The sequence below is a fragment of the Ahaetulla prasina genome, chromosome 6 (genome assembly GCF_028640845.1).
Source record: "Ahaetulla prasina isolate Xishuangbanna chromosome 6, ASM2864084v1, whole genome shotgun sequence".
Classification (NCBI taxonomy): Eukaryota; Metazoa; Chordata; class Lepidosauria; order Squamata; family Colubridae; genus Ahaetulla; species Ahaetulla prasina.
The window spans coordinates 69825907-69853333 of record NC_080544.1 but is presented as its reverse complement, the minus strand read 5'-3'; the positions used below and the strand labels follow the sequence as shown (position 1 = coordinate 69853333).

Below are 27427 nucleotides of genomic sequence, written 5' to 3'. Positions count from 1 at the left end.
CATGATATTTTTCTTATTTCTGCACCTTAAAAAGAAGCATTATTTTTTAAAGGTTTTTCCTTCTAAGGAAATTTTACTATCTATATAGGTATTACAAAAGATAAAGGTAAAGGTTCCCCTCGAATATATGTGCTAGTCATTCTCAACTCTAGGGGGCAGTGCTCATCTCTGTTTCAAAGCCGAAGAGCCAGCGCTGTCTGAAGACGTCTTTGTGGTTATGTGGCCAGCGTGACAAAACGCCAAAGGCACACGGAATGCTATTACCTTCCCACCAAAGGTGGTCCCTATTTTTCTACTTGCATTTTTTACGTGCTTTCGAACTGCTAGCTTGGCAGAAGCTGGGACAAGTAATGGGAGCTCACCCCATTACGCGGCACTAGGGATTCGAATCACTGAATTGCTGACCTTTTGATGGGTAAGCTCAGCGTCTTAGCCACTGAGCCACCGCATCCCACATATAAATATTATATACAAACATAATAAAGCTACATGAATTACATATGAAATTCAACTTTATACTGCATTTTAAGGTACTTTATTAGATGCAAATTTTAAACATTTGTGGCAGATGTAAGAACCACCAAGTTGATGATTCAGGCTGAACTAATAAAAGCCATTCTTAAGTATGATGAAGTTAAAAAGGTTTTACAATTCAGAAGCAACTATTTTTGTGACCAAATATATATGCTGAGCCTTTTGCAATCTACCGGTAAATTCCCTCCAACACATTTCCTTTTTGCTCTGCCCAGAAGGCAAACACAAGAAGGATCTCTTTCAACAAACTAAGTGGATTCTACCAAATGGCAAACAGAAATACAATCTGTATAATCAGATATTGGGTCAATATACGTAGAAAAAGGCTAATTTCACAGCCAAAGCTTTTTATAACAAAATATAAACAAATATATGAGGTATCAACATCTGAAATACTGTGCACAGTTTGGATTGCCAAAGTTAAAAATAGATATAAAGAACTGGCTAAAATGAAGGACAGGGCAATCGAAAGCATGAGGGGCTTTGAATGTCTTCCCTATGAGAGAAGGGTAAATGCTTGCACTATTTGGCTTAGAAAAAAGATAACTAAGTAGACACATTCCTGAAGTGTATAAAATCATGGATGGCCTGGAGAAAATAAGCAAGGAGATTTTTTTTTTCTATCTCTTTCTGATGGGGATAGCTTACCTCCAAATATCATTTGTAAGGGAACAAGAGTGGGTAAGGATATGTCTCCATGTTTTCTTCCCATAGCATTTGGTGGGAAACAAAAGGCTGCACTAAAATGGGTCTAGTCCAGGCGTGTCTAAACTTTGGTTTATGGACCGCATGTGGTTCTAAGCAGCTAGTAGTGCGGCCCCCACAAGATTGTAAACTTTTAACATTTGTACATATATATATACATTAACTGTATGATATATTTTATATGTGGTTCAAGATAATTCTTCATTCAATGTGGCCCTGACAAGCCAAAAGGTTGGTCACGCCCAATGGTGGGTTTCAAATTTTTTTACTACCAGTTCTGTGGGTGTGGCTTGGTGGACATGGCATGGCTTGGTGGGTGTGACTTGGTGGGCGTGGCAGGGGAAGGATACTGTAAAATCACTATTCCCTCCTCACTCCAGGGGAAAGTTACTGCAAAATCCCCATTTCCTCCTGATCAGCTGGAACTCGGGAGGCAGAGAATAGATGGGGGTGGGACCAGTCAGAATTTTTACTACCAGTTCTTTGAACTACTCAAAGTTCAAACTGGTCAGAACCTGCTGAAACCCAACTCTGGTCACGCGTGATCTAATCCAAACAGGTTGCTTTCTATTCTTATGTAACTAAAAGAGAAGTATTTGTTCTTGAATATCTGTACAGAAGAACAGGCAAAGTCAATTTGCAATCATTGAGATTCATGCAGTCATCCAATATCTTATTTGCATTCCCAAACCCTGGAAGTCTCCCTCTCTCTCTATCTCTCTCACTGTGTTAGCATTTCTAATAGATTGGCAGTGGCAGGTAAGGGGCAAAAGCAAGCATTGTAGAACCTTATTTTGCTCTTAAAAATCCCACGTTCCTTTTTTTTAATCCATTACTTTAGTAGTGTGCATCTTCAGCACTCCACATAGAACCAAGTGTAACCCAAAAGTGCAGGCACACAGTTCTGCATAAGTTATGGTTGGCTTAATCATGATTTGTTGACTAAATCACAAATAGACTTATTGCAGCTAAGAATTCATGGCTCATACAAAATTTAATATGCTATGGTTTAGTGTATTAAAATCCAGTCTTAAGATTCAAGATGATGTATATCTGTAAGAAATGTGACAGAAATAAATTAACTACATACCATTTTGTAGATGATTCTTATTGAGTTAATATGGAATAGGTTAGAGAACTTGCCAGAAAATGTCAGCAAGTAGGAGGAAGTGGATTAAACAAGTCTTTGCTTCCTGAAGAGTTGGCAAAATGAATAAGGATATTAAATATTTAAGTATTTAAGTATTATTTAAGCAGCAAAACTTAGTTTACTTTGAAATATGTGTATATGATTATGATATAGATTTACTGATGTTCTGATTTGAATGTGTAATTATATTTTAAATTAGAACCAATTTGAGGTAGTCAGGGGTGGGTTCTACTTAGTTTTACTACCGGTTCGCAACCGTTTTACTACCAGTTCTTGCGAACTGGTCCGACCCGAGGGCAACCCACCACTGGATGTAATACTTAAAGACTTGAAATCAGGAGACTGTGAATTCTAATATTTCCTTAAGGACAGAACCAGCTGGCTGACCTTGGGCAGGTCACTTTCTCTCAGCTCTAGGAAAAAGGCAAGGGCAAGCCACTTCCTAAAACGTTGCCTAAAAAGCTACCCAATTTTCTCCAGACAATCTCAAGGAATCAAGAATGAGTCAAAGAATAGATAGATAGATAGATAGATAGATAGATAGATAGATAGATAGATAGATAGATAGATAGATAGATAGATAGATAGGCATGCAGGCAGGCAGGCAGGCAGAGACAGACAGACAGGCAATAGATTTATTTCATTTTTTAATGCATCTATTTATGGAAAGATGGAGATACAGATCTAAAAAATAAGCAGTAAAGTATAGCTGTGAAACAACAAAGAAAAATAAATAGCAGTAATAGCTATGAAATGCAACAATAAAAATATTCAATGAACAAGAAAAACTAGAGTTGATAACTCTATCAACTATATCCAGCCAACTATACAATCACTTGGTTCAGCAGAACTATCGCCCAGACAAGGGATAAGTCAGCTCTTAACTGCTTTTTGGAAGATTAAGAGGATGGAGTTTACTGGATCTCAAGAGGGAAAGTATTCCACAAGAAAGAGACCAAAATTAGTTACAAACATAGAATATAACAGTCCATGCAATGGAAATGTTTAGTACTGTAAAAGGCAACAGATTTATATAATCTGAAGAAAGTAGAATATTGGTTTCCAAAGTATTCAGGTATTATTTACCAAAATAAATTCTGAATAAACAGCTTTTTATGTTCTCAAGACTAAAGAAAGGCTTTTGAGCCTTCCATGATCTTGTATAATTCTTGTATTTTTTTGGATTTCACGTTTTTAAACCGTCCATCTCCCTCAACTATTTCTAAGTACTACGTTGTGTTTCATTCATTTTTATATGAGTTGCAATGATCTATGTGTGCCATTCCAGATTTACTTGTATGTATCTTATTGTGTGTCTTTGGCATTATGCCACCACTTTGTCCCTGCCCAGACTGCTAAGCAGCTCTATTCAGGAACTGCACTCCGATCGTCAACCAGAAATTCACCTATCACTGTGACAGACAGGCAGAATGAAAGGCATTTGCAGGTAAGGAACAAGATGAGGGGGGAGAGTATAACTTCTTTACTGAAAGTTTTGATGAAGGATAAAGTTATCTGTTTTGTAACCTTACATAATTCAAAGTGACCCTTCACTGAGTTTCAAACCGTGAGTTGAAAAGAAGATTTTGTGAAGACGAATTAACAGATGTATTAACAGATCAAGGTGGATAGCATGTTCTTCATTCCTGTTTGCTTATTACTTAGTGTTATTTATTTATTTATTTTGTCAAACATGTACAAAATAACAGGTATAAATATAACCATGGACATGGACATAGGAAATGAGTACAAATAAATGGGAACAGTAGGACAGGGATGGTAGGCACGCTGGTGCATGGCTCCTTTACGGACCTCTTAGGAATGGGGTGAGGTCCATGGTAGACAAGTTTAAGGTTGAAGCTGTGGGGGTTTGAGGATGTAAAAAGTTATAACTTTTTCCAGAGAATTAATAGAACAATAGAATAACAGACTTGGAAGAGATTTTTGTTGATAGTTTACAGATAAATAAAGACCTATTTTCAGCATTATTGCTGACATCCTCTCTCCCATAATAATTTCTATGCGAGGCTGATGGGGGATAATAATTAATTTAGCACATTAGGATCTTGAAGAAAGAGGGAAGGTTTTCTAATGTATAATTTGATACGTATATTCCAGAGCATTGTCTCTATGACTCTTCAATTCTTTGGTTAGTGATTTCTGTTTCCTTTGTTTTTCTTTATAGTTTGGTCTTCTAACCTAGTTCTCTCTTGTAGAATTACTTACTTGAGTGCAGAAAAAAATATCTAAGGTGTCTTCAAATCATTGCTGATTGATTGATATGTATGCACATCCACTGTTTAGCATTAATTTATAACAGATACTCGGTGTGCAGTTCATGAGACAAAAACAAGGACAATGTATAATTACTAAATTACAATATGAAAATCTATTAAATGCTGCAGGTAAAAATTACAATATAAATAATGCGCACATCCTTTAGAAAGGAATTAAAATTTATAAAGCTGATGTTGTATTCCAATTCCGCATAGACTAAAAATCCTAGGGACTTTTTTTTTTAAGTCTTTGCTGAGTGTTGGGAGGGTGACAGGTGGGGAAGGGTAGACCTTTCCGAGAAGATCTATATCTAAACAAACAGGTGGGGTGGAGGCATTGGGAAAAGACTGTTTTATGCATGACTATCTAACCATAATTGTGCCCAGAAGGGGAACTTGGAAAAACCTTTGAATAATTTCAAAGACAGAGGAAAGCAAATATATATAGGATGAAATCTTTTTTTAAAAAAGTCCCAAGGCATAAAAGTGCCTCTGCTCCAATTCTGGTCCAGTTGGCTACTGTATATATGTATATATGTATGTATATATGATAGGAATACCCCTTCCCTGAACTCAATGGTGCTGCCCTCCATGGTCGTTTTATTCTGAGCTGCTGGGCCAATGGAATGTAAGAGAGTTGAGCATTTTTTATTTTTATCAGATTCATTTACAGACTGTTGAAAGGCTGGACTCCTTATCCTTCTCTTACCAAGTGTGTTGATAGTAAACTAGTAGAGCTTTAAGTTTTCAGTGGTGGAATTTATCAAGGAATCTACCAATTTTGATACGTAACCTAACTAATATAAACAATAATACTCTGCAACTGTTGTCTTTCTTTCTCTTTTCAACAAATGTACTAGTAGAATAGTAGCATTTCTTTATTTCTAACCAGGTGAAATTGACAGATATTCTTCAAGTTTCTCATTCTAACCCACACACTTGTATTGCATCCAATTTTGGTCACAACGATATAAAAAAGATTGTTGAGATTCTAGGAAAAAGTGCAGAAAAGAGCAAAAAGATGATTAGGGGAATGAAGGCTAAACCCTATGAAGAACAGTTGCAGGAATTGGATATGTTTAGTCCAATGAAGAGTCGGATTAGTGATGATATGATAGCAGTCTTCCAATATCTAAGAGGCTGCCTCAAAGAAGAGAAGGTCAACCTATTATCCAAAGGACCTGACAGTAGAACAAGAAGCAATGGATGGAAACTTATCAAGGAGAGATCCAACTTAGAAATAAGGAGAAATTTCCTGACAGTTAGAACAATTAATCAGTGGAACAACTTGTGGGTGCTCCATCGCTGGAAATTCTTAAGAAAAGATTGCACAGCCATTTTTCTGGAATGGTATAGGGTCTCTTGCTTGAACAGGGGGCGTCTGTTTTTCTGGAATGGTATAGGGTCTCTTGCTTGAACTAGAAGACGTCCAAGGTCCCATCCAACTCTGTTATTCTGTTAATAAATGGAATAAGGAATACAATAATTTTTCCTGGTTTACTGGTGGATGTATCTGTCAGGAAGGCATCATATATGAGAGAGGATTATAAAGGGGGATTTACATAAACGGTCAAAGTATATTTCTTCAAATAATGATGGAAAACAAAACAATTGGTGCTTGTTTTCCAGGGATGAGTGAGAGGACTAAAGAAGCAACATTTCTGAATACAACAGCAAGAGTATTCCTGCATGGAAGCAGTCCTATGTACCCTGTTTTAATAGTTAAAATTGAAATCTACACTTGTCAAATAATTCAGGCATGTAGTGTCTTTTACAATCAAGGGAATTTACCAGTTGGAGGTCATCCCCATGACAAAATGGACAAAAGGCTTTCTTAAGCCTGTTTCAGTTCCAAAGAGTTTATACATTTTGTTTTTATTAAGCAAAACCTTTTTTAAAAATCACACATCACTTTTGGTTTTGTTCTACATTAGTAATATGCTAGTTTATTTCCTGTAGTAAATACAAATGTTTTTACTAAATCTTCAAATGTATTTTTAAGTGATAAAATCACTATGGATTACACGGGATTGGCATTGGAGGTCAGTCTTATGAATAATAAGAAATATAGTTTTGGAAGACGTCTGTACAAACCTTTTACTGTACAGCTATTCTCCTTCAAAATAGGTTTCAGAAGAAGATAGAATGATTTATTTTGTGATTTTCATTTATTATTTTTTTCTAATCTAAAAGTCCTTCTTACGAAGGTAAAGATTTTAGTGCTTGTTGATTGGTAGCAACAGATGTTGACTATCCAGAAGCAATTTAATTCAGAAACTGCTATAAAACATTTTCTTAAAATATATTCTACAATTTGCAGGACTAATTAGCAATACTCACACCAGTATTTGTAAAGTCTCTACATCACTTAAAAATGATCTTAAACAGATTGTTGTATAAATCTGTTACAGTTTATTTTATTTATTTATTTATTTAATTTTGTCATAACAATATACACAAGCATAACACAAAATATTATATAATATATAAACATATATATGAGGAGAAACAAGTTAGTATAAGCATATAAATATATATATATATATATATATATATATATATATATATATAGGGAAAGAAACAATAGGACAGAAACGGTAGGCACGTTTGTGCTCTTATGCACGCCCCTTAGAGTCCTCTTAGGAATGGGGTGAGGTCAACAGTGGATAGATTTTGATTAAAGCTTTTGGGGTTATGAGAAGAGACCACAGAGTCAGGTAATGCATTCCAAGCACAGATAATTCTGTTACAGAAATCGTGGTTTCTGCAATCCAAACTGGAGCGGTTGACATTAAGTTTAAATCTGTTGGTAGCTCTTGTGTTATTGTAGTTGAAACTGCAGTAGTCATTGGTAGGAAGGACATTACAACGGATGATTCTATGAGCTAAACCCAGGTCCTGTCGAAGGCAACGGAGTTCCAAGTTTTTTAAACCCAGGATATCAAAGTGTGGTAGAATAAGGTATTTTATTGGTTACGGAGGAGTGGAGAACTCTTTTTGTAAAATACCTTTGGACACGCTCAACTGTATTGATGTCAGAAATATGATATGGATTCCAGACAGGCGAGCAGTAATCAAGAATTGGCCTAGCAAATGTTTTATATGCTCTGGTCAGTAGTGTGTGTTTTTGGAAAAGAAGCTACGTAGAATTAAGTTAACAACTCTTAGAGCCTTTTTTGCTATGTAGTTGCAGTGGGCTTTGGCACTTAGATCATTAGATATAAAAACTCCAAGGTCTTTGACAGGGTGGGGGGTCATCTGTGAGGTAATTTCCATCAAGCATATACTTAGTGATTGGGTTCTTTTTTCCAATATGTAAGACTGAGCATTTGCTGGTTGAGATTTGTAGTTGCCAAATTTTAGACCAAACGGTTAGATGATCAAGGTCTTTTTGAATTGTAGATGTATTGTCAGTGGTGTTAAAAAGTTTGACATCGTCAGCAAAGAGAACACAGTTACTTGAGATATGGTCACAAAGATCATTTATGGATATTATAAAGCTGATTTATAAAGTTGATTGATAGGAGTCACTGAAGCAATAGGCATGAGTTTAAATGGACCCCAGAGGATGGTAGAGGACAGGAAGGCCTGGTGGAACATTGTCCACGGGGTTGCAATGGGTCGGACACTACTTCCCAACTAATAACGAATAATAAGGAATACTTTCAGGCTCTAAGATAGAGGGGAAAAGCGAAATCAATGGCATAGATAAATGCAACTCAAGCTGTTCCTTTCAATATTTTGAAATTTTTACCCTACTTGAGTGTAATAACATGCATTAAATTTATACGTCAACAATGTTAAACTAAAGACCACATTTCTGAATACAGCAGCCAGAGTATTCCTGCAAGCACACAGTCATATGTACCCTGTTTTAATTTGAATTCTGCACTTGTCAAATAATTCAGGCATGTAGTGCCTTTCACAAACCCTTTTTTTTGTGAAAAATAAAAGAAACAGATATTTCTATCAATAGCATTAGTAGATTCATGCTACCATTAGGATATTGTACATCGAGAAAAAGTTTTACCTTTAAAAAGTTTATTACGCCATATATGCCCTTTATCCTTTAATTTTTGAGTAAATAGAACTTTAGAATACTGACTGCTTATATCCTGGTTCTCTGTACATTCACAGATAACTTCCTATTTCTGCCCCAAACCTTCTTAAGGATACGCAGGAAGGTTTGAGATTTTCTTTTGGAATTCTCTTTAGTTAAAACCTGGAATATAATAAAATGAGAACAACCACAAAATACAAAAGAAATGTTCCGAACAGAAAGCTTATTTTGTGTTGAAAAAAAAAAGACTATAGCAAAGAGCCGTGTTTGTGTGTGTGTGTGTGTGTGTGTGTGTGTGTGTACTGAGAGTGTTTGAATTCTTTTGTTTGAGAGTGTTTGAACCTTAACTTTACAGAAGATAAGCTTGATGGGAATAATAGATAACAAAATTTTCTTCCTTTCCCTGTTTGAATCGAATGTCCGTCATTTAATAAAAAACAATTGTTTTAATGAAGACTAAAGCCATCTAATTGTAGATAGCAACATATATATTTTACTGTTGAACTGATTTTTATGGAAGTTATAATATATGTATACTGAAGGCTATCTAGAATTATATGAGGAAGTAGCACAACGATTAGTAACAAATTATATCAGTGTTTTCCAAAGCCTTAATTTTAAGCTTTATAACTGAAGAATTACAACTTTTCAGTCAGCCCTAGAATGCCTACGCTGGCTTTAAATCATGTTTCTTTTAATGTAACCGTTTCCTTTGATTCATAAACTATAGCTGTCGAAGCAGAAGCATTTTGGGACTATGGATTACACCTTTTCAAGTTTATATTTTAGACAGCTAAGGACTACAGTAGACAACACAGTAGATATTACTCAAGTGGAACATGATTCAATGCCCTGGACTTTTTTGTTCTGGTAGATTAACTCAGCAATAAATGGGTTAACCCAGGGGTGAAATTTAGCAGCTTCTGACAGGTTCTGGAGATCTAGTAGCAGAAATTTTGAGTAGTTCAGAGAACCGGCAAATACCACCTCTGGCTTGGCCCCAGAGTGGGGTGGGAATGGAGATTTTGCAATATCCTTCCCCCAGGAGTGGGGAGGGAATGGGGATTTTGCAGTATCCTTCCCCTGGAGTGGGGTGGGAATGGAGATTTTGCAGTATCCTTCCCTGCCATGCCCACCAAGCAACACCATGCCCACAGAACCAATAGTAAAAAAAAATGGATTTAATCACTGGGTTAAACCCATCTGAGGTTTAATGCAGTCCCATTTATTTTTCACCTAAAATTTACAGGAAACTCCACCAGCATAATTACATTTATAATTCTACAGTTCACTACCAAGTTTTGGTGCTACATGTCTTAGGAAGCTTGGATCTCATCTACATTTTTCACTCAATGGCTTTATTGGTTTATGGGTAAGGAGGTGAATGCATTACATTCAGGAGTTGGCAAAGATAGTTTGTAATGTATAAATATCCTAAAAACTCTGGTAGATAACTAGAAACTGAAGATTGCATCTGGATTTTTTTCCTAGGTTTTTTCAGCGATTTTTGCATCTCATTCTTTGGCTGGCAGGTCTTACCCTGATAGGATACTTTCAATACTATGCTAGAGAGGACATCAAGTAAGTGCATTTTCTAAAACAAATACAACAGAAATGACATCCCTCTTTAAAGAGTACTGATATTGAGTTACTGAATTGCAATGATAAGAAAGTTCTACATTGAATTGATCCACCAAGTGTTCTTCCTTCTCTTTTCACACTGGATTGCAGGTATAGTATGTGTGTGTATGTGCGTGCGTGCATGTAGAATTTAAAAAAAAACCTAATATTACAATTATTGATAATTAAAAACAAACATATCCTGGGTTTATTGGTATGCTACATCTACCCTCTAGGGGTGAGATGTGGGTAATAATATGATGCTTGCAAGAGTACCTTGCATAGAAATTGTGAGTGTATTTGAATAACTGTGCTGTGTGTCAAGCACTGGGGAAATCAGGAGATTCAGGCAGTTTAAATGAGTATAAAGATTTATTACAAGCTGAAGCTGTCTACAAAAATCTGAGCTACCAATAGTCAAGGGAATAAAAAGGCATTCAAGGTGGGCTGGACTTAGATCTCTTGCAGGCACACAGGGACTCATGACTTATGACATATTTGACCCCCTCACTTGGGCTTAGCCTGATCATCTCCCACACGGTGCTTGCGACATACAGGCCAAAATGTGCCCAAACTGTTAGCAAGGAAAGCTGTATAAGCAGAGATGATATTCAGCAGGTTCTGACCAGTTCTGGAGAACCGGTAGTGGAAATTTTGTGTAGTTCAGAGAACCGGTAAATTCCACCTCTGACTGGCCCTGCCCCCATCTATTCTCTGCCTCCCGAGTCCCAGATGATAAGGAGGAAATGGGGATTTTGCAGTAACCTTCCCCTGGAGTGGGGTGGGAATAGAGATTTTACAGTATCCTATTAGGGTTTTTTAAAATCCCCATGCCCACCAAGCCACGCCCATAGAACCAGTAATAAAAAATTTTTGAATCCCATCACTGTGTGTAAGGCATTATAAGCCTATTAATCTGCTTATAACAATACTTTATCTAACTTAATAAAGGCATAACGGGAAAGCCTTGATTAATCAAAGCCATGATAACTATAGAGGTCCAATAAGCATGGGCTTATTCAGTGAAGACCATGGCACATGGAAGATTGCAACTTAAGTGCTTCTCTGTGCAGTACTAGGTACAGCTAAGATACTGTGCAGACATCAAACTCCCAGGCATCTGATAGAGCAGGGACCCTCAAACTACACGGGCCGGATACAGCCCACCGATACAATCTATCCGGCCCGTGTAGTGGTGGGATTAAGCCCCGCCTCCCAGCCGCCCCTTGCGTGGCTGGCTTTTTCCACCTCCCTCATTGCCCCTCCTCCAGCCTATATAAACCTTGCAGCTACATGTCTGCGTACTTCTGCTCATCCTGCCCACGCACTTCTGCTCACTACTGCTTGCAAAGATAAGGCCAAATGCTGGCGGGCAGAGGAGAGCTGGTGGAGGGGTTTTACTGGCCAGTGGACTGATGGTGGACTGATGCACGGGGAGAGAGGGGGGCACTTGGGAGATGGCGGAATCAGAGCCCTTCCTGGGTGGTTCCAGAAGCTGCAGTGCCTAAGTGGAGAGGGAGGAGGGAGGACAACATGTATGAGAGAGCGCTTTGAACTCTTCCTGGGGTTTTTTTTGCAGAAGCTGTCCAGCCTAAATTTAACTATCACATCCAAACTTTAATTTTTAACTCTTTGCTTGCAAGAGACCCTCAGCAGCACTGTGAAACCTTTGCCTGGATCAAAAGGGGAAGGAACCACATGGGCCCATAGAGAGGAGAAGGGAGGGGAGGGATGTTCACTGACAGTTTCTCTCAGCCTGTCATTACTTCCGTGCTATAGTGATCCCTATATTTGTAGCGCTGTATTTATTGGTATCTTACTAATAGTAATTTTTAATCCCTAGGAAACAATTATGTCAAGGAAAAGAAAAATTGACTCTGAGTGCAGGATCTTCAAAGAACAGTGGACTTCCGATTACTTTTTCATGCAGTACAAGGAAAGAACTGTTTGTCTGATATGGCAGGATTTAGTGGCTATGTTCAAGGAATACAATTTGTGTCGGCACTACGAGACTCGACATAAGGACAAATATGATTGTTTGTTGGACAGCCGAGAAAAGACAAAATATTAAAACTGAAAAATGGACTGACAACTCAGCAAAATGCTTTTGTGAAGCAGAAGCAGATAAATATTTCATCACTGTGAGCAAGTTTTCAAGTTGCCAAGCTAATAGCGCGCACTGGCAGACCATTTGTAGAGGAAGAATTTGTTCAAGAATGCCTTCTTTCTGTTGCCAAAGAGATGTGTCCAGAAAAGACTGATTTATTTAATACAGTGAGTCTTTCAGGACCTACAATTACACAAAGGGTTGAAGAAATGGACAATTTGCATCAGTATTTGCAAAAAACTTTGCTATTTTTCGTTGGCACTCGACAAAAGCAATGATGTTCGTGATTCTGCACAACTTCTAATTTTCATTCATGGGACAAATGATTATTGTGAAATCACAGAGGAGTTTGCTGCATTGAAAAGCATCAAAGGAAGAACAACACGACAAGATATCTTTGAAAAAGTTTTTTTTTAATTTGCATTTATATCCCGCCCTTCTCCGAAGACTCAGGGCAGCTTACACTATGTCAAGCAATAGTCTTCATCCATTTGTATATTATATACAAAGTCAAGTTATTGCCCCAACAATCTGGGTCCTCATTTTACCTACCTTATAAAGGATGGAAGGCTGAATCAACCTTGGGCCTGATGGGACTTGAACCTGCAGTAATTGCAAGCAGCTGCTGTTAATAACAGACTGCATTAGTCTGTTGAGCCACCAGAGGCCCCAAAGTTCACCAAACTGAATTATTTGGAGCTGGACTGGGCTAAACTAGCCAGTGTGACAATTGATAGCACTCCTAGCATGGTGGGATATATGAAAGGAGTGGTTGCATGCATTAACAAAAAGATGGACAAACACAACCACTCCCATCCAACAGCAATATACTGCCTCATTCACAAACAAGCACTGTGTTGTTCAAACTCTATCTTGTGTTAACTTCATTAGGGCACCTGCACTAAACCACAGACAATTTCAGGACTTTCTATCTGAGCTACATGTTGCCTATTAAGATATTTTGTACCACACAGAAGTCTGTTGGCTGAGTCGAGGGAGAGTTTTCTATGAGTTTCTATGACTTACTTCCACAGGTTTCTGATTTCAAAAAACAAAGAAGTACCAGAGTTCAAAGAAGAAGAATGGAAATGGCACCTTGCCTTTCGAACAGATGTAACAGAGCTACTCAACAGTTTGAATGTGCAACTTCAAGGAATGAGAAAGCTCATCTGTGATAGGCTTTCACATTTGAAGGCATTTGAAGTAAAATTCGACCTCCTCATTAAACAAGTGAAGGAGAAAAACTTCTGCCATCTCCCTACTACTCACAAGCTGTTGGCTAAAAAACCAGCAGTTGCATTCCCAAACAAAAAGTGTGTGGATTCACTGGAAATGTTGCAAAGGGAGTTTCAAATTAGATTTAAAGAGCTTCATGCACATTAACAGGACATACAGCTTTTCTGAAACCCATTTTCGGCTGACATTGAAATTGTTGATCCGATTTACCAAATAGAACTGGTTGAACTACAGAATTGTGACTCTCTGAAAGACACCTTCAAGTCAAGCAGCCTTACTAATTTCTATGTATCTCTCCCCTCTGAGACATATCTTAATCTCAGGAACCATGCACTCAAAATGGTAACCATCTTTGGCAGCACCTATGTCTGTGAACAGACTTTTTCACGAATGAAACATCTGAAATCTCCAACCAGATCCAGACTAACCGATGAACACTTGCATCACTTGCTACGACTGGCAGTGACAAATATGGAACCGGACATTGACTTCCCATTGTATTAGTAGTATATTTATATTTGTTAAAATTGTTCTTCATTTTAAATAGTGTATTATTTCATGTTTTTTGCGCTACAAATAAAGATATGTGCAGTGTTCATAGGAATTTGTTCGTGTTTTTTTCAAGCTATAGTCTGGCCCCCAACAGTCTGAGGGACCGTTATCCCTCCTTAATGCACCATTGGAGGCTGGGGTGGTGGTTGTATTGATTCTCGCCTTCTTCCGCCTGCTTCCAATGTCTCTCAAAGCCCATCTTGGGGGTTTTAATTACAGTCTTAATCGGTGCAGTTCTCAGTCTGGTTTATTGTGTGGTCATCTGAAACATATGATGGAGTTATTTTGAGTTTGTTTTATTATTTTTTTAATGGCCTATTTTAAGGAGCCAGAAGCTGCTGTTGTAATGAAGTTAGGCAAATGGCAAGAAAGTTTGCACTCTTTTTCCCTTTGGGGGGGGTTTCTTATTAAGTAAATAGATTCCTTGGGTTGAGCAAGTCAGAAACGTAGAAGTTGAGCAGAAAAAATAAAAGGAGAAAGAATGAATCATTGCTTCCTTAAAAGGTGGATCTCAATCAACTGATCTCTCTAGCCTAGGATCTTAGACAAGCAGAAGTAGAAAGTTTTTTACATTAGTCTGAAAAAAAACATAATAATGCAACTAGCTTAACTGACCTAATGTTCAGTCTAAATTATTAGCTGTATCTCTGTTGCTGCTTGCTGCAGCTTTGCTGTTATCAGCCTTTCAGCCAAACCCCATAAGGGAGAAATGAAACACAGAAGCAAAATGGAATTGCCCTCCTTTTTTATAAAAACACTCATGAAGAGGGAAACCCACTCCCCTTATTAACTCTTTGGTGTTTTGGTTTTCCTTTCCTTAACTTTATCTACCCGTTATCTGGACTGACAGATCAGCTGGTTTATTTAATTCTTTCAATATGTGAGCATCTTAAAATAGATGTTTCTCATATTCATTACAACTCTGAACAGTCTGTCCATACTTGTATAAAAATAGCATCTAGCTTTTTATTATTAAAGTACAAAAAAGGCACTGTATGTTAATTACATAGTTTATGGCTCATAAATGCCCCAGACAATTCACAAACTAGAAACTTCCAGCTTTCAAATATATGTAGACACATGACCTATTGAAATAAAAACAGATCAGACTTAACATAGAAGCACAAAGGAAAGCAGGGAAGACCATGGCAGTCATAAAGAATGAATTACTAAGTGGGAAAGGTAGTTTCTAAATATTTTTCCTTGGTTATGTATTGTGTATTTATCTAGGCAGACGCATCCTTCCAAAATTTGTCAACCCATCACAGATGTCATGTTCCTCAAGACCCACAAAACAGCCAGCAGTACAATACTCAACATCCTCTGCCGCTTCTCAGAGAAACATAACCTCACCATGGCCTTACCCTATGGGAATGAGCCCCATCTTGGCTATCCTAATCCCTTCCATGTATCATATGTTGAGGAATTCAAAACGCTGGGGAAAAAGTTCAACATCATGGGCAATCATCTAAGGTTTAATTGGCAACAGGTAAGAATATAGAAAGTTTCCATTTTGTAAAGTTCGTAAAGTTTCCATTTTTTATTCCAGCTTTTGTCTGTTGAAGTGAGTGCCTTCTGTAGGAGTCACTGTTGCTGTTAATCTGTGTTGATGCTTAATTTGGAATTTGCAGAATTGATACCAAAGAACGAGGAGATTCCAGTAACAAATCTGAAAAAGGTTTATTAAGAAATTGTCCTTGAATATACTTACAGCATCAGAAGACATGATCCCAGAGAGCTGGGTGAGCCTAAGCAAAAGTTTCTGAAACTTTACTCACGAGGAAGCTAATAAAATGGCAAATCTTATAGTCCTTTTCCCCTACTCCCCCACTTTTTTATTTTTATTTATTTTTATTTTATTTTGTCACAACAGTATACACAAACATCAACATAAAACAACAACACATCATAAAAAGAAAAACATGTATATAAGCAAAAGTATGCAACAACCATATTAATTTGATATAATGAAATGGAACAATAGGACAGGAACAGTAGGCACTTTTGTGCTCTTATGTACGCCCCTTATAGTCCTCTTAGGAATGGGGTGAGGTCAATAGTAGACAGTTTTTGATTGAAGTTTTTTGGGATTTTGAGTAGAGACTATAGAGTCAGGTAGTGAATTCCAAGCGTTAACAACTCTGTTACAGAAGTCATATTTTCTGCAATCAAGGATGAAGCAGTTGACATTAAGTTTGAATCTACTGTTTGCTCTTGTATTATTGCGATTGAAGCTGCAGGAGTCTTTTACAGGAAGGATATTGCAATAGATGATTTTGTGTGTTAAACACAGGTCATGTCGGAGTCGGTGGAGTTCTAAGTTTTCTACTCCCAGGATTTCAAGTCTGGTGGGATAAGGTATTTTGTTGTTTTCAGAGGAGCGGAGAACTTTTCTTGTAAAGTATTTCTGGACGCGTTCAATTGTATTAATGTCAGAGATGTGGTATGGGTTCCAGACAGGTGAGCTGTATTCAAGAATATGTCTAGCAAATGTTTTGTATGCTCTGGTTAGTAGTGTACAGTTTTTGGAAAAGAATCTGTGTAAAATTAGGTTTACAACTCTTAGAGCCTTTTTTGCTATGTAGTTGCAGTGGGCTTTGGCACTTAGGTCATTTGATATGAAAATTCCAAGGTCTTTAACAGGGTGGGGGTCATCTATAAGGTAATGTCCATCAAGCTTGTACTTATTCTTAGGGTTCTTCTTCCCAAAATGTAAGACTGAGCATTTGCTGGTTGAGATTGAAGTTGCCAAGTTTTAGACCAATCGGATACAAAGTCAAGGTCTTTTTGAAGGATAGAAGTATTGTTAGTGGTGTTAAATAATTTGACATCGTCAGCAAAGAGACCACAATAACTTGAGATAAGGTCACAGAGATCATTTATGTATAGCATGAAGAGCATTGGTCCAAGAACGCTGCCTTGGGGAACAGGAACAGGATTTGATAGAGTGTTGCCAATTTTGACCAGTTGTCTGTTTGACAGGAAGGCATTTATCCAATTGTGAAGAGGTCCTGAAATGCCGTAGAATTTTAGTTTTAGGAGAAGTTTATCATGTACTACTGAGTCAAAAGTTTTGCAGAAGTCTATGTAGATTGCATCTATTGCTTTTCCTTGATCAAGGTTAGTAGTCCATATGTTTTGCAGTGGAGAAGTTGTAAGTTATATGATAATTTTTTTCTGAAACCAAATTGTTTATTAGAGAGTAGGTTGTTTGTTTCTAGGTGGAGTGTAATGGATTGGTTTATGATAGATTCTATTACTTTGCATGTGACACAACACAGAGAGATAGATCTGTAATTTTCAACTAGGCTGGGATCTCCTTTTTTGAAGATAGGGATGACTGTGGCTAGAGACCAGAGTTTGGGAAGGGAACTAGTCCTGAAAGCTTTATTAAAGATTATGCTTAGGGGTTCTGCTATATTAATTGAAAGTTTTTTTAAGAAGTATGCACATAGTCTATCAGGCCCAATAGATAATGATGGTTTCAGGTTGCGAAGAGCTTTTTCAACATTATCTTCTGTGAACTCTATATGTGTTAAGTCGTTGTACTCATTGTTAGTACGATTGGGGAATGTCGGATATGTGCCATCGCTGTTTACAAAGACCGAGCCAAAGAATGTGTTAAAGAGGTTTGCTTTAACTGTTTCATCAGTACATTCTTTGCCGTTAGATTCTTTTAGTGGTGGAATGGATCTTGTTTTTTTAAGTTTATTGTTAACAAAATTATAAAAAGCACGATTGCAATTAGTGCGTAGAAGGTCTTCTTCTTGCTTGGTGTGGTAAATGTTACATTCAGTAACATTTACCATTATATTCATTATACTATATTATATGTTATATTATATTATATTATATTATATTATATTATATTATATTATATTATATTATATTATATTATATTATATTATATTATATTATATTATATTATATTATATTATATTATATTATATTATATTATTATTATATTATATTATTACATTATATTATATATATTATTCATTATAACATTATATTCAGTTCTTTGGTATGTTCACCGGGGAATGGGATAATTAGCAAAAAGGAGTTTAATGTCTGTATTTGCATTCATTGAAGAGAAAGCAGTTATAAGGAAAGGTAAGCAGGAACATTATGGGATATATACATTGAACGGAATGCACTAGTGAGGACTGTTTAAGCAATCTCTCCATTCTATGAAGTGGGGGGGGGGGAAACAGGACAGGACACAGGAGAGACATTAAGCCCAGACCATTTTTGTAACCTCCTGCAACCCTACTCCCCAATTTGCACAATCAAATTTCAGTAGCGAAATGCCAGTTTTTAGTGACATAATTATTAAGTAAAACAATTTAAGATATCAAATTAGATGTATTAAGTCTCTGTGATGATGAATAATCCTATTCTCTGTTGTTCTCTGAATAAGCATCTTAAAAAATGCAAATAGATCCAAAAAAATTTCTCCTTTTGCCTATAGAGTCAATCATGACCCCTACATGACTCCATAGGAACCTGGCAACAGCCATTAAAATATTAAAGGACATATTCTTGCATAGGTACAGGCATCTCAATCACAAAATCCCCCCAAATTGTATAAAATCCCATCTACTCTCAACCCCAATTTGTCAGCCACCCCAGAAACATGCTACTGTCACTGTTGTTTCTGGTGACTAAATAAACGGGAGACCTCCCTTTGCAAAACTTCAGCCTGCCTCCAATTCCTGTGTCTCTCTCCTGGGTTGGAATAAGAACCGGACTGGATTTAATTTCCAACAACTCTCTCAGCTTGGTTGTTTTCTTTCAGATGTTTCATTATTCAAACTAGATAACATCATCAGTATTTTAATATTTTCTCCAAAGATCTGACCTTTATGATGAATATAAGTAAGCATTTTGCTGGGTCCTCATACTTACTGAATGCAAACGTGATAAATTAGATTTTTCTTTACCCAAACTATAAAGAAAGATATTGGAAACTTTCATTTCTCCCCCAATTACCTATTGTTTAAAGCAGTAGTGAAATTCAAAAAAATTACCTACTGGTTCTGGCTTGGTGGGTGTGCTTGGTGGTCATGTGACTGGGTAGGCGTGGCTTGGTGGTCATGTGACTGGGAAAACCAACTATCACACTTTACACAAAAATAACATAAAAACTACACAACTGACTCATACACAATGCAAAAGCAACTGGACTTCACACAAAAAGGCCCCTGGAACCACACAGAGTTACAGAGAGCTCAAAAACAAACTATCACACTTTACACAAAAATACCAGTTTGGGCAATAGGTAGTAAAAAAATGCTTTAAAAAGTAAAAAAAAAAAGTTCCAATTCCGGCACAGCTGATTGTCACAGCTGATTGTCGGAACCTTTTTTTTACTTTTTTAAAGCATTTTTTTACTACCTATTGCCCAAACCAGTAGTAAAAAAATGCTAAAAAAAAGTTTAAAAAAAAAGTTCAGAGGATGCCCCGCGATCATGGAAACTTTATTTTTTAAAGCATTTTTTTACTACTGGTCCCAGCAAACCACCCCAGTAGCATTTCAGCCCTGGTTTAAAGTAGCATCCAAACCTTGAGTTATTGTTAATCTAATTTATATTAAATTAGTTAAATAAAGCATAGACATTCTGATTGGGACAATACAACCTGCTACAATTACCTAAAAATGGAAGTGATTTTTTAAAGCATTCCTTTAAAAGGAGAAGCATGGAAGCCCAAAGGAGTTTAAAACTTGTTTGTGCCATTAGAGTTTTTGTTTTCTTATGGTTTCTTGTAATGTCTCAATTAATATGGATAAATTAATGTATAGTATCTCTCTACAGATATGCAAAAGCAAGTACCATTTCATATTGCACCAACTTTCCTGAAATCTTGTTAAGTTCTGCAAGTGATAGGTCAATTGTATTTATTTCAGAATACAGAATTTTTAGTGACCATTCAAAAATATCGCAACTTATTTTAATCTCTCTTCCCCTTTCTTTCATTTAAAAGGTCAGAAGAATAATGCCAAATAATACCTTTTATTTTTCTATCCTGAGACACCCAGCATCATTGCTTGAATCATCTTATGTCTACTACAAAACTGTTGCACCAGCATTTAGAAAATCCAAGAATATTAATGAATTTCTATCATCTCCTTGGTCATACTACAATATGACAGAAAATAATAATATGCATGCTAAGAACAACATGTGGTTTGATTTTGGATATAACAACAATGCAGAATACGATGAGCGTTATATCCAGTCTGTCCTGCATAACATAGAAGAGATTTTTCACCTGATACTGATTGCTGATTTTTTTGATGAGTCAATGATTCTTCTGAAGGATTTTTTGTGCTGGGATCTGGATGATGTGATTTATTTCAAGATGAATGCCAGGAGCCAACATAACATTCAGACTCTGAATCCAGAGAATAAGGAGAAAGTGAAGGAGTGGTGTGCTTTAGATTGGGAACTTTATAAACATTTCAATAAATCATTTTGGACGAAGATTCAGGAAAGAATGGACCTCAAAACCCTGTACAAGGAAGTTGATCTTTTGCAGAAGAGACAAAAGGAACTGATGGAGACATGCCTCTTGGAAGAAACTGCAATTGAGCACTATCAAATTAAAGATAAGAATATGAAGCCTTTTCAAGCAGGAAATGCTCATATCATGGGTTACAATCTCAGACAAGATTTAGACAATAAGACCCTGAACGTCTGTAAAAAGATGACCATGCCAGAACTCCAATATACAGCCCATCTATACAATTCACAGTTCCCATTTAAAAAGAAGAAAAATTTAATTAGATGAGTTCCTTTAATAACACCATTTTTCTGTACTGAGGACCAATCTCTGTGGCATTCTAGACTTCAGTTTTTCTTCATCAAAAATACTCCAGATTAGCCTCAATGCCTTTTCAGAGTCAAAAATGAGGTGGAAATTAGAGTCACTGTTTGTGAACACCAATCCTGAAGCTCTAATCTTACAGAAGTCTTAAGGGACAACAATTACAAAGTTACCAAAAAAATCTTACAGAATCATTCTGATCAACGTTTAAATCCATTCACCATTTCAGTACCGTGGTGATAAAGATTAAAGACAGATCTCTGACCATACACGGACACAACCCCCTTCCAAACAGTGGGCTGGATCATATCCACAGTTCTCAAATTGTCATAGAATCAGAATTAAAAGCTATATCTGAGACCACAAATTATAGAGGAGCAACATAATGTTTTAGCAATTGTATCCAAACCCTTAATGTACATTAAAATTTTTTTGACAATTATTGTTTAACTTTTGCTTTTATACATCTATTGAAAAAGGTTCCCTCCACCCTTGATACTTGATAGTACTGTGCTTAGATTCAATTTAGGGCTGCATTACAGCTGCAAACTTGATGGAAAACCCTGCCTCCACTTTGCTCAAAGGTTTTAACAACCCACTTTTGTAGATCCAAAAAGAAAACATTTCTTATTGGATCTACATTCTTTTGTTTTATCACTTGTACTTCCCCTTCCATTTTTGTCATGTTTTGCCAGTTTTCTTTAAATATTAGTAAAATGTCTTTTTCCAAATCAATCTTTTGGCATTTGTAGTTCCTTTCGGGTACTTTTCCTTGTCAGATAAAATTTACTCCACATCTGTCATTCTCTCATTGACATATTTGGACATTGTCCATCCATAAAATCAGACATCTTTACAGACACTATTGATATTGTAACTCTTAGTTTCTGGCACCATTCTTCAAAGATCTTCTTTAATATTTCCAATGTTATGACTTTTTTGTCATTTTGTAAGTCCTGGTTAACTGACTCTAAAAGTTGGCCTGTAATTTTCTTTTCCTTCAACAAAGAATGTTTAGTCCCCTCTAAAGATCAGTTTCTAAAAGCAGAAAGTTGTTTATGATGAATTGAGATAGCCAAAATAACTTCCCATGAGAAACTGTTTTTATAGCTAATTCCAAAATCTTATACTTATTGTCAATGTTTCAAATTTAACTCAACCCTTAAAGCAATTTTTAAGCCAAACTCTTAGCTTTTTGCAGTTTATTTCAAAATATTTAAGTTTTTTAATTTGTAATTAATTTTTGTTTTGTTCAGAGTCCAAGTTAAACTCACCCAGTGACTTTTTAAGCTTGTCATTCTAATAACTTTAAGATGGTTATTGACAATTTCTGAAAGTGAGGCTTGCAAATGTAGTGAACTTTACAAGTCTCTGCTTCAGTTGAGACCAAAATGGCTAATCCCTTCATCTCCTGATGCTCAAACCCATGGAAGAAACTGTCATCCCATGGTCTCCTTGTGAGGAGCAGCCATCTGGAGTACATGTGGGTAATCTCCCATCTTCTCATTAACTGGAAAAATTAGTAGACTTTGCTATGGCCAACTGCATTTTCATGGAGGTGTCTTCAGTTCACCATGCCTCCCATGGAAGTTGAACAAAAGTATTATCAGTAGGTCAGCTGGAAGCTAAAATCCCTGCCAAACAAATTTTTATTACTCTGTGGTTTGTCTTTTTTGCTTTTTTAGTTGTAGGGCAACTTACCAAGCAGTTAAACCTATTACTGTGCCCCTAACCCTTTTTCCTCATGTAAAGAAACATGCTGCTTGGATGTTTTGGGGCATGTGTGTATCATAAATGTCAAAGAAAGCAACTGCCTTGAAATGGATGTTCCCCATCCATATAAATAACAGGGACACATTAAAACCTTCTACAATTGCCAGCCCCTCCCCAAAAGTCATGGAATTACCAGTGGATCCTTTTGCTTCAAGTGCAGATCTGTCTACGTAGATCAATGTTTCTCAACCTCAGCAACTTTAAGATGTGTGGACTTCAACTCCCAGAATTCCCCAGCTGGCTTAATTGCAGGTGTACAATTGAGCCCCCGTTCCAATAAAGGTAACTTTGGAGTATTGTAAAGGAATTTGGAAATAGAAGATACAAAAGTACCATTAAGGAGTAACTTGCAGAAAAGATTACACAACCCAGAGATAGAAACGAGTGAGAAAGAAATTCAAAATAGCCTTGCCTTGATTTTGTTCTATTTAAGATGACACACAAAGAAACTCAGATAGACTTTCAAGATTTTGTTACAATATCTAACAATATAAATAGCACTCTGGAATCCCCATAGTGTCTGTTTCTTGACACTACAGGACTGATAGGTACAGGCAGTGGTGGGATTCAGCCAGTTCGCACCTCTTCGGGAGAACCGGTTGTTAACTTTCTAAGCAGTTCAGAAGAATCAGTTGTTGGAAGAAATCTTACTTTGTTTTTTCCGACTTTACAGGGCTAATCCTGTAAGGAAGGCAGGAAAGAAACATTCTGGTGATGTTTCTAGCCTAATCTTTACTGCCCTGCTTACAGAAACTGCCTCTCTGGTTAATCCTTATTACATTGTAACAACTAAGGCAAAGTGCTCATTGACATGAGTGATGTTGAGTTGACACGCCCACACAGTCACATCACCACCAAGCCACACCTACCCAGCTGGTTATTAGGTCAGAGAACCAGTTGTTAAATTATTTGAATCCCACCACTGGGTACAGGTAGGCATCAACTTACAAGAGTTTATTTAGTGACTGTCAGTTACAATGGCACTGAAAAAATTGACTTATGGCTGTTTTATCCAGTTACGACCTTTGCAGCATCTCTATGATCATGTGACCAAAATTCAGGTGCTTGGCAACTGGTTCATACTTAGGACTTGCTGTGTCCCAAGGTCATGTGGTCCCCTTTTGTGACCTTCTGACAAGTAAAGTCAATGGGGAAGCCAGGTTCACTTAATAACCCGGTGACTAATGTATTAGCTACAGTGATTCATTTAACAACTGAGGCAAGAAAGGTCATAAAATGGGATAAATCTCACAACAAATGTCTCACTTAACAACAGAAATTTTGGGGTCTATTATGGGCATAAGTCACGGACTACCTGTACTTGGACATAACAATAATAGTACAGGAAGTCCTTGACTTACGATCACAATTGAGCCCAACATTTTTTTGCTCAGCAAGATAGTAAGTGAATTTTGCTCCATTTTACTTTACTTCCTTTCTTGTCACGATTGTTAAGTGAATTGCTGCAGTTGTTCAGTTAGTAATATGGTTGTTAAGTGAATTTGGCTTCACAAAAGGGGATCATATGCCCCAGGTCACTGCAACCGTCACAAATATGAGTCAGTTGCCAAGTATCTGAATTTTGATCAATGACAATGAAGTATGAACTTCAGTGGAATCTCTTTTATCTCAGAGATAATTCAGCACAGCACAGCACAGAACATAACAGAATAGAATTCTTTATTGGCCAAGTGTGACTGGAAACACAAGGAATTTGTCTCTAGTGTATAATGTTAAATTTTCAAGTGATGAAACCCATTCAAAAAAGAAATAAGCAAAGTCCATCTTTCAAAACATTTTTTTTATTTAGGTAAGCATCAAATTGGCAAAGACTGTTATAATTCCGGATCTGATACAAACCAGAATTCCACCACATAATATTGAAATGTAGAAACATCCCACAAAGGTCACATTTCCCAAAAAAGGCAAAATCAACATTGCCTGATGTCATCAAACTCCACCTTCAGCTCTCAGTAAGGACAGCCTCCATTCCCACAGGAAAGAAGGTCACCTACCCAAAGCAATGCTCATTATCTATTCCCTCCTCCCATCTTAAGAATGTGGCAATACCCCCAGAAAACCCCTAACAAAACAGAGAGAAAGAAAAGGAATAAATGAGTATTTTATTTATTTATTTTATTTATTAATCAAATTTCTAGACCGCCCTTCTCCCGAAGGACTCAGCCTTATTAAAATACATAGATAGACAATAAATTTAAAATAATTTTAAAATGAAATATTTAACCGGCCAATTTAACTAAAAATAACAAAACCAATTAAAATCAGTACAAAATTTAAAATTTAAAATTTAAAAAACTAAAAAATCTAATCCAGTCCTGCGCACCTGAATAAGTGTGTTTTAAGTTCACGACGGAAGGTTCTAAGGTCCGAGAGTTGGCGAAGTCCTGGGGAGCTCGTTCCAGAGGCGGAGCCCCAGAGAAGGCCCTTCCTGGGTGTCGCCAGACGACACTGCCTAGCTGGCGGCACCCTGAGGAGTCCCTCTCTGTGAGGCGCGGGTCGGTGAGAGGTATTCGGTAGCAGAAGGCGGTCCCGTAAATAGCCCGGCCCTATGCCATGGGCGCTTTAAAGGTGATCACCAACACCTTGAAGCGCACCCGGAAAACCACAGGTAGCCAGTGCAGTCTGCGCAGGATAGGTGTCACCCGGGAGCCACGAGGGCTCCTTCTATCACCCGCAGCCGCATTCTGGACTAACTGCAGTCTCCGGATGTCCTTCAAGGGGAGCCCCATGTAGAGAGCATTGCAGTAGTCTAGGCGAGACGTCACGAGGGCGTGAGTGACCGTGCATAGGGCATCCCGGTCTAGAAAGGGGCGCAACTGGCGCACCAGGCGAACCTGGTAAAAAGCTCTCCTGGAGATGGCCGTCAAATGATCTTCAAAGGACAGCCGTTCATCCAGGAGGACGCCCAAGTTGCGCACCCTCTCCATCGGGGCCAATGACTCGCCCCCAACAGTCAGCCGCGGCTGCAGCTGACTGTACCGGGATGCCGGCATCCACAGCCACTCTGTCTTGGAGGGATTGAGCTTGAGCCTGTTTCTCCCCATCCAGACCCGTACGGCCTCCAGACACCGGGACAGCACTTCGATAGCTTCATTGGGGTGGCCCGGTGTGGAAAAGTACAGCTGGGTGTCATCAGCGTACAGCTGGTACCTCACACCGAAGCCACTGATGATCTCACCCAGCGGCTTCATATAGATGTTGAACAAGAGGGGCGAGAGAATCGATCCCTGCGGCACCCCACAAGTATAATATAAAGCTAACTAAAATGGCTGCATGTATGTCAATTTCGGATTCGACACATAATTTCTCAGTATACATACAAAAAACAAAGTGAAAGTCATAGATGATAGCACATAGCATATACTATATATTTTTTATTTATTTATTTTATTTATTTATTTTCGTCACAACAATATATGTAGGTATCATACAAAAAGATTATATAGTATATAAACACATATTTGAGTAAATATTAGGAGTTATATATATATATATATATATATATATATATATATATATATATATATATATATATATATATATATATATATATATATATATATATATATGAAGAAGAAAAGAAAAACAATATGACAGGAACAGTAGGCACGTTTGTGCGCTTATGCACACCCCTTATGGTCCTCTTAGGAATGGGGTGAGGTCAATAGTAGAAAGTTTTTGGTTAAAGCTTTTAGGATTATGAGAAGAGACCACAGAGTCAGGTAAAGTATTCCAAGCACTGATGATTCTGTTACAGAAGTCATATTTTCTGCAATCTAGATTAAAGCGGTTGACGTTAAGTTTAAATCTATTAGTTGCTCTAGTATTATTGCAATTAAAGCTGAAGTAGTCTTTAACAGGAAGGACATTACAATAGATGATTCTGTGAGTTAAACTTAGGTCTTGTCGAAGGCGACGGAGTTCCAAGCTTTCTAAGCCTAGGATTTCAAGTCTGGTGGGATAAGGTATTTTATTGTTTTCAGAGGAATGGAGAACTCTTCTTGTAAAATATTTCTGGACACGTTCGATTGTATTGATGTCAGAGATGTGGTGAGGGTTCCAAACAGGCGAGCTGTATTCTAGAATTGGTCTAGCAAATGTTTTATATGCTCTGGTTAGTAGTATGGTGTTTTTGGAAAATAAGCTACGCAAGATTAGGTTTACAACTCTTAGAGGTTTTTTTGCTATGTAGTTGCAGTGGGCTTTGGCACTTAGATCATTTGACATGAAAACTTCAAGGTCTTTAATGGGATGGGGGTCATCTGTAAGGTAATGTCCATCTAGTATGTACTTAGTGTTTGGGTTCTTTTTTCCTATATGTAAGACTGAGCATTTGCTGGATGAAATTTGGAGCTGCCAATTTTTAGACCAAGCGGTTAGATGATCAAGGTCGCTTTGAATGATAGAAGTATTGTCTGTGGTATTAAATAGTTTAACATCATGAGCAAAGAGAACACAATTACTTGCGATGTGGTCACAAAGATCATTAATGTATAGTATAAAGAGTGTTGGTCCAAGGACGCTGCCTTGAGGAACACCACTCTTGACAGGAACAGGATTTGATA

At 37.3% G+C, this 27427-nt stretch overlaps 1 protein-coding gene across 1 annotated transcript; it reads left to right on the top strand.

Annotated features, from left to right (window-relative positions):
- The first annotated feature begins 3786 nt into the window (after positions 1–3786).
- Positions 3787–21440, top strand: GAL3ST2 (galactose-3-O-sulfotransferase 2). The gene is made up of 4 exons (XM_058188719.1): positions 3787–3836; positions 10217–10306; positions 15471–15729; positions 20226–21440. Exons 1-4 carry the CDS (start codon positions 3820–3822, stop codon positions 21030–21032), a joined length of 1173 nt encoding a protein of 390 aa, XP_058044702.1. The 5' UTR covers positions 3787–3819; the 3' UTR covers positions 21033–21440.
- Positions 21441–27427: the final 5987 nt, after the last annotated feature.